The 12,141-nt window shown below is 44.6% G+C and overlaps 5 protein-coding genes across 5 annotated transcripts; 2 read left to right on the top strand and 3 right to left on the bottom strand.

The window, feature by feature from the left end:
* Positions 1-3,211: 3,211 nt before the first annotated feature.
* On the top strand, positions 3,212-4,215 carry FOMMEDRAFT_96248 (small GTPase-binding protein; the record flags this gene model as incomplete). Its single annotated transcript, XM_007271188.1, has 5 exons — positions 3,212-3,265; positions 3,511-3,533; positions 3,582-3,798; positions 3,859-3,993; positions 4,063-4,215. 5 exons carry the CDS (start codon positions 3,212-3,214, stop codon positions 4,213-4,215), a joined length of 582 nt encoding a protein of 193 aa, XP_007271250.1.
* Positions 4,216-5,175: 960 nt separating this feature from the next.
* On the bottom strand, positions 5,176-6,356 carry FOMMEDRAFT_96672 (ribonuclease T2; the record flags this gene model as incomplete). The annotated part of the gene is made up of 7 exons (XM_007271210.1): positions 5,176-5,331; positions 5,395-5,475; positions 5,536-5,662; positions 5,729-5,748; positions 5,818-5,989; positions 6,049-6,129; positions 6,184-6,356. 7 exons carry the CDS (start codon positions 6,354-6,356, stop codon positions 5,176-5,178), a joined length of 810 nt encoding a protein of 269 aa, XP_007271272.1.
* Positions 6,357-7,750: 1,394 nt separating this feature from the next.
* On the bottom strand, positions 7,751-8,769 carry FOMMEDRAFT_161677 (uncharacterized protein; the record flags this gene model as incomplete). Its single annotated transcript, XM_007271230.1, has 5 exons — positions 7,751-7,935; positions 7,990-8,197; positions 8,272-8,343; positions 8,594-8,649; positions 8,706-8,769. The coding sequence occupies 5 exons, from the start codon at positions 8,767-8,769 to the stop codon at positions 7,751-7,753; spliced, it is 585 nt and encodes a 194-aa protein (XP_007271292.1).
* Positions 8,770-8,841: 72 nt separating this feature from the next.
* Positions 8,842-10,390, top strand: FOMMEDRAFT_161678 (uncharacterized protein; the record flags this gene model as incomplete). The annotated part of the gene is made up of 12 exons (XM_007271231.1): positions 8,842-8,880; positions 8,937-8,962; positions 9,025-9,036; positions 9,086-9,128; positions 9,184-9,335; positions 9,394-9,473; positions 9,524-9,725; positions 9,795-9,898; positions 9,953-9,977; positions 10,035-10,146; positions 10,216-10,299; positions 10,361-10,390. The coding sequence occupies 12 exons, from the start codon at positions 8,842-8,844 to the stop codon at positions 10,388-10,390; spliced, it is 909 nt and encodes a 302-aa protein (XP_007271293.1).
* A 249-nt stretch (positions 10,391-10,639) lies between these two features.
* On the bottom strand, positions 10,640-11,912 carry FOMMEDRAFT_136996 (proliferating cell nuclear antigen; the record flags this gene model as incomplete). Its single annotated transcript, XM_007271232.1, has 4 exons — positions 10,640-10,705; positions 10,759-10,944; positions 10,997-11,805; positions 11,861-11,912. 4 exons carry the CDS (start codon positions 11,910-11,912, stop codon positions 10,640-10,642), a joined length of 1,113 nt encoding a protein of 370 aa, XP_007271294.1.
* Between the last annotated feature and the right edge of the window lie 229 nt (positions 11,913-12,141).

Raw genomic sequence — 12,141 nt, forward strand, 5'->3', positions numbered from 1 at the left:
AATGTAATTGTTTGTCTGGACTCTTGAGTGTTTCTTCTACACTCTTGTATTGATAGTTCTGATCTCTATTGTCTGTGAGTACTGTAGCATGTCTGGCTTTCGTTCTGTAGCCTGCCTGAAGCATTTCATACTTTTCTGTTACTATACTATTGAGTCTGCTCTTGTTTGATGAAGGAGTTGCTTTCTCCTCTTCCTGATACATTCCATCAAACTTGTACATTCTCTTATTCAAATTGTCAATGTCTATCAAACTGTAGAATGGGCTGACATGTCCTATGTCTATCTTAATTGCTCTGGCTCTTGTAATGTGTCTGAAGGTCTTACTTACCTTCTGGAAGTCTTGTTCCTCATTGATTCTCTGTAGTTTTGATGCCTAGCTCTCCTAGCCTTTGTTACTCTTGTTCTTTGAGTCCTGGCTGCTTTCTTCACTGTCAAAGAGGGTCTTAAGTGTCTCATTGCCCTCTACATCACTGTTGTCAATGTGTTTCTGTTCTGAAGTAAGTGTGCTCACTGGATACTTATCCATACTCTCACTAATACTGACTATATACACTCTGTAACTCTTGTACTAGCTTGCAAATTCCTCAATGCTTGCTGTTAGCTCTCTATATTGACTTGGTGAATCCTCAAACCAAATTGCCTGTCCTCTATCAAGTGAATCCTCAAACTTGGTAGCCTGAAATTAATAGAGTGAATCCTCAAGCTCAATCACCTGTACTCAGTGAGTTGAATCCTCAAACTTGACCTTCTGTACTCAATTGGACAAATCCTCGAATCCAATTGCCTGTTCATCCTGAACTCAACTGTCTGAATCCTCAAGAACAATTGCCTGAGTGTTTCTGCTCTCTGTACCTTTGTTTACTATTTCTTTGAGCCTAGTAGTGTTAATACTTGCTAGTGTCTGCTCTACAGTGTGTGTTTGTCTAACTATATGCACTGGTACAGTTACATGCCTTAGTTCTACATTATTAGTATGTACTAGTTCATCAGGGTGCCTCCAGCCTTGTGTAGACAAGGACTTATCACCTGGTATAGGTTCATTGGGTTGCCTCCAGCCTACAAGGGACAAGGACTTACATCCTAGCATGTTAGTATTGATATCCAGACTTGGGTACCCTCTGGGAATTGTCAGTCAAGGCTCAGCAGCCACATTGTAACCAATATTCAATGGATAATCTTGTTGTCCATTACTTGTAAACTTGATGCACACCTGTTTGTTCCTTTTTACTGTCACAGATGCCTGGTCCTCAACCCATCTGATCAATGCAAACCTCTAGTGTATCCAGCACTGGTCCATATTGATATGTGTTAATGTGTTCCAGAAGCATTCTACAGTGTTCCAAAGCATTGTGAACCTACTAGGGGCCAATCCAGTAAGTAGTCTCTGTTTCTACTCAAAAATTGTAACTTTACTCACGAAAAATTCTTGATGGGTACTAGACAACAAGGGAGACCTAGGGTTGATCAGACCCTTTGGTTCCTCAGCATCCAGCAAGGGGTTTTGGTGCTAGGTGGGTACAGTCAAAAATATGTAAGGAAACTCACTGTTCCTCACAAGAGAATTCTAATTGCCCTTAGTTCACTCAACTACTGACTGGGATAACTTAGTACTTGAGCAAGGGGTCAGGGGAAAAGAATCCCCTTTACCCAGTGGTCAATACTGTCTTTTATAAGGGTATACACGTGTAGATACATGAGGAGGAAGTGTAACTAACTATAATGAGAATATATGCACTTGTGGGTCCTACTGCACAATGATCTGACACAATCAGTAATGTAGTAATAACAAAATACGAACCTGTAAATCAAATCCTTACAGTACTATTCCTATACTCATTTGTACCTAAGCTTGTAGAATGTTTAGGGGTGGATCTTTCAGGTCAAAATATAGTGTGTCTATCAGGTATAGTACTATCTATAAGGTTAGTAACATTATTGTACAATAGAAACAGCTTCTTCCTCTAAGACTTTGTCTTTAGATAGTTCTAGAATAAGAGAAACAATATTAGTGAAGCAACAACTCATAATCACTTTAGAAACCACTCTATTTATACAATCTGTAAACATACCTTAATATATACTTTCTAAACATTAGTAGAGATAGTTACTAACTACTTATTAGAATCCTATTCAAATCCTAATACATTATAGAGCTTCCTTACAGTATAATACTCAGTCTTAAGCTGAGTATAAATATAAAGGCTGTTAACAGTTGATCAAATGAGATAGAAGGATATAAGCAACTTACCCTCTGAAAACAAGTCTTTATATAGACAGCTGTCTTAGCTAGCCTACTAGAATCCTTTTTAGACCTAGCTAGAGTATTAATAACACATACATAGGCTTAAAGTTTCTACCCATTCTCTACTTGCATACTATCTTCTTTTACTCTCTTGAGGACACTGATAAGAGTGGCTTCTTGTTCTGTTAGTCAAAGACAAGTGTTGTTAGACAGTATTTAATAAGTGTAAGAACACTCACTAATTGCAAGTATAGTAAGAGAAGAGGTACAAAGCAGATTTTGCTTGCATTCTGTAAGGAGGAGGGTCAGTATTTGTAGCATTCAGTGTAACAGCACGTGTCTTGAGAGATTACAGGTTCTTGCCTTGAAAAACAGCTTTTGGCTGTTTTTCAATCTTTGCTTGATTTTAGGAGTGTGTCAAAATGTCAAATTGAGATACAAGATTAACATTGTAGGCACTGAACGCTTTGAGAAGCGTGACGTGACACACAATGATCTGATGAGATTATGATCTTCTTTAAATCTTTTTGGCAGGGACTATCTCACAAGATCATGCAGGCTGAACAGGCCCTAAGGCACAATAGTAGTAAGCTGTTGTAGTAGTATTGTAAACATAGGGTGTAAGACAGGTACAGGAATGAGATCATCTCAAGACATGACTATGCCCCAGCCCAGAGAATTATATACTTTCTGACACTGTATCCTGTGCAAGAAAAAGGTGTAAAGTAAGTAGCATGAAGACAGGCGAGAAAAGACCGCATATTACTTAAGACAGCGCATCGCCATATATGGAATATGCGGTGATGGCCGATGTAAAGTTCCCACGGGAGAACTGGATTAGGGCCAACTCATCATCTGCCGTGTCCTTCCTTCCAACCCTCATCTTTAAGGCAGCACCACCATAAGACACGCTGACCACCGCAACTCGTCCCCTGTTGCACTTTCTACTCGTTGTTCGTTCTCTAAGCCATGTCGGAAATTCGTAGGAAGCTCGTCATCGTCGGAGACGGTGCTTGCGGCAAGGTCAGTCCACTTTCCTTATCGTCTTTTGCCGTGTCTTATTCTGACTCGTGCCTCCCGTTCTTCCCCTTCTCCGGCGCCTCCATCCAATCCACTCGCGAACTCACGTGTTTTCTTGATGTGTCATTGTTCGGCTATGTCTTCCCCTGCGTTGCGTTGAAATACTCTTGGAATCTCTCACCACTCGTGCACTCGATTTGGCGTGCGTCCGTTCTCGCGCTGTCGATTGATTGGCTTTGCATGAAAAGACCTGTCTGCTGATTGTCTTCAGGTAAGAGGCATTTTCGCGCATTTGAACATCTATCTGAGTGTTCCGTAGCAAAGGCACATTCCCAGAAATTTACGTGCCTACTGTATTCGAAAACTACGTCGCCGATGTTGATGTAGACGGAAAGCACGTTGAACTGGCTCTCTGGGATACGGCTGGACAGGAAGACTATGACCGTCTCCGCCCCCTTTCCTACCCTGATTCTCACGTCATTCTCATTTGTTTTGCCATCGACTCCCCCGATTCTCTTGACAACGTGCAGGAGAAGGTGCGGTCTGCTCGCTCATGTTCATCCATCATCACGTCATAGCTGACTCGTCAATCTTAGTGGCACTCCGAGGTCACCCACTTCTGCGCAGGCCTTCCGGTTTTGCTTGTTGGTTGCAAGAAGGACCTTAGACGCGACCCGAAGACGATCGAGGAGTTGAGGAAGACATCGCAACGTCCTGTGACGCCCGAGGAGGTATGTATTGATCACCTAATGCTGTGCTCCTTAGTTTGACGGACCTTGCCTGATCCGCGTGTCATCTAGGGTGTTGCGGTCGCACAGAAGATTGGTGCAAAACAGTACCTCGAATGCTCCGCTCGGACAGGCGAAGGAGTTCGCGAAGTCTTCCAATATGCAACTCGCTATGCTCTTCTTGCCAACAAGCGTCCGAAACAGAACAAGTGCATCGTCGTTTGAGATCGGGAACCCTGCATTATCCACCTGCACGCACGCGGGGTTAGATTCCGTTCGGCTCATTTTGCATCCGGTCTTCCGTTTTACCTATCTCGTCTCACGACTCTCCTTCATCATGATCTCTATCATTGTCCAAATACTTTGCGGTTCTAACGGTGTTTGGTAGCAATTTACGTTCGCGGTGCGACGGGGTAATGATTCAAAGTGGAAAGACTTGGGAGGGTATTGGTACTACGGATGAGTCACAGTTTCTTTCCCGTTGAGATGTTTAGATGTGGTGAATTGTTTTACGATTGGGAATGACATAAGAAACTTTGCTCTCTGTGGATAATTAAATTACCAAGTAACCCTTTCTGCCTTTCTTACTATTCAATCCGCGTTTATTGGTGTTGAACTCTTCACTTGGTCCTCATTCTGTCCGACTTCAATTCCGCGTTTCGGTTTCCCCAAGTTTTTAAAGCCTTTTCCTTTTTTTCACGTTTACATGATCTCTCTTATCGTTCTCCGTTGCCCACTTGTCTTTGTAATATTTCCACCTCCAATTGCATACCTTCCTCCTCTGACTCATGTTAGCTTTTCGTGACGCCTTGCGTGCCCCTAAGTGTATGCGTCTCGTCCGTACAGCGTCCCATTTTGGGTGCATCTGCCGTAAGGTGGCTTAAATCTGAAGCAAGGCCTTAGATGCTATCGCTCTAATCGGAATTACATTGCAAGCTCCCGTTTTACCGTTGTTTTACAATGTACATCGATTTGAAATTCGTCCTGGTGTAAAGTCCGATGAAACTAATCGACTCTACCTACAGGAGAGGTACCACTACCTATATCATACAATCTTTTGCCACTATTTACATTCACACATTTTCGGCACCCTTGATATCCCGACTGCAAATCTCGCAAGCTCTAGACATTGCAAATTTAGAACTTTGGATGTGTCATGTGCAGACTCGGAGGGAAGTTAGTTAGTTAATTGTCAACTGTCTTCAGAAGCCATTTGATACCGGATTTCGGGCAGTCGGACCTGCGAGTTGCATGTGAGGCGACGAAGTGGCCGTCTTGGAGGGGTCCTTGGGCGTTTAGGTAGTATTGGACGGAGGAGAGGCTGCCTTTTGAGCAGGTGAACTATGAGGGAAATATTAATGGTTTGCGAGAGATGATGGTGAAGGGATGATTAAATGAACACACGTCAGGAACGTAACCTAGGGAAGAGGTAACTGCGTCTTGGAGTTCTGTGAGAGTGTATGTGTTCTCAGAGGATGGTGTTATCTGTACATGACAAATAGTAAACCAGGGATCGTCCTGCGAACCTGGAGTTTGAATACTGACCCCTGCGCTCGTAAGAGCCCCGTACGTGTCTAGCTGTTGGAAGATCTGGACGACGGTTTCGAAGTAAGGAACGACTTCTTGTGCGGTTGTGTAATCGTCGAAACAGCTTGGCTCTAGAGTGCTTACGCTTTAAATATGATATAAACGTGAGAAATAAACGTATAATTGTTAACGGGAATTTATTTATGCATACCACGTTCCATGCGTAGCCCACTTATTTTTAAAAGAACGATTCAAAAGTCAGCACCTAAAGATAGAGAGATTACTACCGCTCCAGCCTACCTCGTGAGACCAGAAGTCCTCAGGGCTTTCGTCATTGCTCACCCAGTAGGTGTTCATGACGTTAAGGAGTTCGCTCTGTCCCGCGTTCTGTAGTGCTTCTGTGATTTGGGAACCGCTGTATTTACGACTGCTGTCGCAGTTCTCGTAGAATTGGCCGTTGCATTTATCGGGCCTGGGTATAGAATAAGATAAGAAAGTATGGTCGATGTGATATGATGGGGGGATATTTACCAAAGACCGTGAATTCCCCAAGAGTCCGCAACACCGAAATCGAGGTCCCAGAATTGAGCATGTACTAGAACGCCTCCTGGTCTGACAACCTATTATATAAAAGATGAAGGTAACGTTCGTAAAGGAATAAGCGACATACTCACGCAACACGAATCTGTCTCGTCCGCTTTCGTTGAACAGCTGAGAATGGGTGGGTTCGGGCATTCATCGGACTGCTTCAGCCTGGTTCTTGTGTGTACTTCTGAGGTCTTTTCTCCAGCGTGCGGTCGACGGACACCGTCTTCGCCTTCTCCGATATTGGGGAACATGTCTCTAGTGCGCCCGTCCTCGTCTTCGTGATGGTGATGGTGAGAGGAGTGCGTGAAGAGTGCTTGTCCATTGATTACTGGTGTTGTATCCGTCGCGAAGACGTTTGTGGGCATGCTGAGGTTATTGGCATTGACATCTTCAGGCAATGCTTCGGAACGAGAGTTGTTAAGGCCGAGGTTGAGGAGAGGGATGAAGAGCGAAGGGATAAGGTCACCAGTAAGCTTCATCTTGTGGGGAAAATTAACGATTGTGGTTGTGCAGATTACAAGGTGAGCTTTATACGACGACCTTAACTCGTAGAAATAAGGGGAGCCGATATCCCCGCAATTATACTGATCGCACGTTTGGTGGATGCGTCACGCGACAGAGAATAGACGAATTCCAAGTGATGGTGGCGCTAGATACTCTTGAGAGCAAAATCCGGAAAGTGGATCCGAAAAATATGCATGTGTAGGGCGAACGTTCGTGCGCGAACCAGTCCGCAGCAGGGCGCTCTAGCAATGACATGCATAGGAATATCATCAGTTAGTAAAAATAGGAATTCTTTCAATGGAGTTGGTGACGTACGAGAATTCCAATTTTCTCCACGTTGTGAAGGCATTATATTGTGGGGTTCATGGAAGCGCTGTAACAGGGAATATACGGATTCCGGAAGATAGCTTTGTGCTAAGGCAACGAGTTAAATGGTCTATATTAGGCACGTGCTTGCTACCAGATTGAGACCTTGACAACTTGGACAGTGTATGGGTGATGGCCTTAGTCTTCTAGCAGCGGAGACTCGGATCCGATAACTGATGCACGTATGGTGACCCTAGTGGCGGACTAACGGGACACAATCGAGGAGCAACATCGTAAGCACATTGATGGTTTGTTTATATGCGGAACCGACCACAGTTTATCCGAAGTTAAGGTTGGTCAAATTTAATGTCCTTAGGTTATTCGGACTGCAAGAAAGGAAAGAACTGTTATCAGATAAACGCTTGTTTGATCCGATTATTGTAGGCCAAAAGGTAGTGCTTGTGGATAATATTCCCGAATTCGTTGCAAATATTCCAATCAATTAGCAACGCAAGACAGGAAAATGAGATAATTGGCCTATATGCTGCATACGTCAAGGATTATTCAAGCTAATAAAAGCTTTGGGTGAAGGGTAAGGCAAGATTGTAGATTCTCTGATCTATTTAAATGCCCTAGAAATTACCAGTGATTCAATGCAGCCTGTCTGGTCGATGCATAGAATAGTGATTGGTATTGGAGTGGTGCTGCGGCCATTTCCGGTCGGTAGACATTCTCCTAACGATCGCTTGTCAATTCAGAGTTGACGGTGAAAGCATAAGCCTGGGCCTGTCGCTGTTTAGGACACTCGAAAAGACGCGAGGGCACAAGGACTCATTCATGTACTGTGGTCCTTGATGATCGCCCTTATCTTGACAAGTCTGCTATCGCCTGCAATCCCTGCAATAGGGTTGACCTCGCTCCCACAGAGCATGGCAGCCGTGGAATCCAGGTAGGAGTGCTCGGACTTGCCGAGACGGCTGCAGAGAAGCATCACACCTTCTCTGTGGAGGTTTGCAAAAGCTGCTGGTCATGTGCATGACGACCTTCAAGCACTTGATAGAAAATAGACTCTACCAATCAGGTTCTGAAGATCCTCCCAGAAACTGCATACGAGTAGAATAGACGTAAGTGCCTGTGCCAGCCAACAAGTACCTGTTTCCAATGAAATATTCATTGAAGTTTGTGTGTTCATCGACTCTGCTAGGTACGGCCCGAGTCTAGGTCTCCAGGGAAATCGTGTACCGTAGTAATGCAAAAGCGAAGAAGCTGTCGCGTAACTGATCTTAAGATGTCAGCGTGAGATTGACTGACACGTCATTAATATAGACAACCTGGGTAAAGCACATACTAACTTACCCAATATAACTCCTTGATGAAATGCGAAGTCGACTCCACTACTATCTCACTGAAGAAGGATGAGTCTGCTTGCTGTTCAGTGCGAAACGCGAGAGTTCCTCAGTCTCCGTTGTTGAAAACTGCATGATGCCGTAATAAAGATGCACCTTGTTTGGGTATTTCGGCCCGTCAGAAGGAGCATCACTTGGATTAGTTCCAACTCGGACACGTCTTGATCAATTGCACCCACCGCCGTTCTTTATCTCTTTAATTGCTCACTGGATAGCCACATGTTAAACTTCGACGGTTGAAGTCTGCTAAGACCGGTTAATTAGTAGCAGACGTTCAGGAGACCTTGACATGTTCCCATGGCTACTTCAGCTGCACGAATTAGATCGTCTGTGTAACATGTTTGGACAACACGTTCTTGTGCATATATATGCTATATCTCTCACTGAGCGACTTCTGCGCTTGCATGCTTCCCATCTCTTTATCCCCATAGCTATCGTATCCTCCCATAGTCCTCAGGAGTACTTGACTTGTTAGTTTCGAGCAGGTCAGACTCTGAAATATACCAGGATATAATTTAAAATGAGCACTCTGGATTTCACTCCAGAACTTGGTAGTACTGTAAGCTCGAGAAGTTTCACCTGTTTATCAGAACACTAATGTTCTATGTCCTTTAGCTTGGATCCTTGTTCATTGGCGGCATGTTCGTTCTCGACTCGTCTCTGCGTCATTGAAGTTCCATTTATTAAATGAACCTTTCTACAGACTGACAACAGCGTACGAGCTCACAAACTATTTTCTACACGCCATTCTGATACTCGTTCAGGCTTTGGGGTGCTAGCGTGGTCCAGTTGTATTTCTACTTCGATGTGCGCACTGATAAGCTCTCGGTGTCTTCTTTCAATATTGACAATAAAGATGTAGAGACACTCGGGATCCGATGGCTGGTGGATACAGACTTCGGTCATCCTCATCTGGGCGCTAGATACTGTCCATCAAGCCATATTCGTTCATCTGCTGTACACGTCATTAATCACGAACTTCACGAATCTTTTGCTTATCGCCCACTTCGACGAGTAAGTTTTGCGAGATTGTTTCAATCGGAGTAAACGAAATTCATATTATATCAAACAGAGAAGGGGCATCTTTGATCATCGTTACGGCCTTTATCAATCTTTTTGTACAACTAATATTCATGATGCGTATTTGGCACTGTGAGTTTCATCCTCTTAACTTTTGTATAGTTACTGAAGATAAATTGTAGTGAGCAAACGAAATTATTTACTTACTGGGATCTCTGCGATTTTCATCATCGCCCACTTTGCCTCGACTGCAGTGTACTTCGCTGTATCTTACCATTTCTCGAGTCTCACGCAGTTTTCAACTGTGTTCAACGTCGAACGTGTCATGAATTCCATTGGATTCCTCACCGATACAACAATAGCAGGGATCTTAGCCTACCTGCTGTATTCAAGCAGAACAGGATTTCCGAGAACGAATTCAACGATCGGGTTTCTGACTATGTATTTCATCAGTACCGGCTTCCTGATGGACCTCTGCTCTCTCACGGCGTTAATAACTAGTGCGCTGCTTCCTGATACTTTTGTATTTTTAACAGTTTTGATCATATATCCGAAACGTAAGTAACGAAATGCGTCCAATCTACATAGTTGCTGATTTCATGTATCGTTAGTGTACACGAACTCTGTCTTTGCATTGTTAGCATTTCTTCATCTAAGTTATGTGGTGCGGCATAATGAAGTGTACCACTGCAGATTAAATACGCGCCATCGACGACGGCGGAATATTTCATATGGTACCGATGGAATGATGTTCCGTGAAAGCGTGTGGTTACAAAGTGCGAACAACCATACCCATTCTCGCAATGTAAGTATCGATTCTTTATCCCTTTGCAATGCTTATTCACTGTTCGGTTCCTGTGACAATTTAATCCAGGACTCTAACTTGGAGTTCACTGCGATTGAAATCAAAGTTGATGCAGAGACAGTGGTTCGACGCGAAACGTCTGAAACTACTGCGGTGAGTGTGTCCTTCTATGCACGCGCAACGACATTGGGATTTATCCATACCTTTGATTTAGTCTAATCGTGCCTCAGCTTCACATGACTGAATGCCGTAATTTATACACATGGTGAATGTAACAGGTAGATATGGATTTAGCTCTGCACAATGATGGATCGATTGTGCAGATGAATCGGTTTATTGCGATGCGGTTGTATACAACTAGTCAAGAAGCGAGCGCTATATAGATCATAGGAAAATAGTACTTAGGGCCTGAGTTGAAAGGGATATGACAATACGACACTGGAATGCCCGTCATTTTGCAGCGTGGGACTCGAAGAAGACTGAAGATGGATGTCTACTCATCTCCAATCTTCGGTGCGAGGTAATAGTTAATATAGCCTGGTCCAAACTCGTATGACACCTAAAGGTGTATTAAACGAAAGTTGTCACGAGATATCAACACTGAAAACGTACGAGGAGTGGCACATCATTTGACATCATAAGTTTCACTGTTCCGGCTAGGGCCACGCTCTTGGAAAAGTTCACAAGATACTTGAGCGAGAACGTAAGAGATACGTGCTGCGACATGTCGATTGCGACCCCTGCCACGCCGCCATCTTCATCCGTGTTCTTCTTCGGCCTTTTCGCCTTTCCCGTCGCCTTTGTCGACAAAGCTTCAGCAAGAACTGCAGGAATTCTACTACCCACATACCTTCTGAGACTTCTTACGCTTCCGCGATCCTTCCTCCTCTTCGTCGGATTCACCTCCCTTCTCTTCCTCACCCTCACCCTCACCTTCATCCTCGTCATCGGATTGTGCTTTGAATTCACCTCCGTCACCCTCCTCTACATCCTCCATGTCTGCGTCATCAGTACCTGGCTCCTTCTTGACTTTCGTACCATTAGCCTTAGTCGGCTTCTTTTTCGAACTTCCTTCTTCCTGGTCATCCTCATCATCGTCCTCAATCTTCGGTTTCTTTTCCTTTTCCATGTTGGCATACTTGCGTCGCGCAGCGTCTGTCTGCTTCAGAAGTACGGATCCGTTGGCGGCTTCTCCGTCGGCAGCAAATCGGATACCTTCTTTACTGACCTCTATCCTTACGGACTCACCAAGCTGCGCGAGATCACGAACGATGCGGGAAAACTCGGAGGAAGGCATGGTGACACACGCGTCGTATTCGGTATCCGGGATGGTAAGGCTGTCGGCATCGATGTCCATGAGCTTCATGTCATACTCCGCAATCCGATCGCTGTTTCTTCCTTCGTACGTAAGATTCAGTACGTCCGCATCATCGGAGGCCTTGAGCGTGCAGACATCGTCGTCCTTTGCGCACTTGAGCACTTTTGTGAGAGATCCAAGGTTGACACCCAGCGGCATCGGTCTGTCGCAACGGTACTTGACGAAACCATCCGCCTTCAGGGAAACGGCGACGAGTGCGACATGCGAGTTGTCCATTGCCTGGAGTTTGAGACCTTCTTCGTTGCACTCAAAATTCGCGTCTGTCACAAGCTCCTTTATAGCTGTCAGACGTGGTCAGTGGGTGAAGACGCGTCGGAAGCAGCACGAAGCACCTACAATCGAGGAGTTTCTTGAGCAGGACTGCATCGGAGAGCTTGGCTTCAAGCATGTTGACGATTAGAAAGACAAGATGCGGTAGGGATACGCTGGTGGTGGTGGAAGTGTTGGGAAGAAGAGAAAGGGCTGAGAGCGAAGAGAGACGCGTCGACGCGACGAGCACGAGACGACAGAACAATCGCGTATGTAAGCAGAATTACTAATCATCAAACTAATTTATGATCAAGTCGATATACATTTTACAGCCGTTTGCAAATATAATGAGACTTTTTGATTTTGAG

The sequence above is a fragment of the Fomitiporia mediterranea genome (assembly GCF_000271605.1).
Source record: "Fomitiporia mediterranea MF3/22 unplaced genomic scaffold FOMMEscaffold_16, whole genome shotgun sequence".
Classification (NCBI taxonomy): Eukaryota; Fungi; Basidiomycota; class Agaricomycetes; order Hymenochaetales; family Hymenochaetaceae; genus Fomitiporia; species Fomitiporia mediterranea.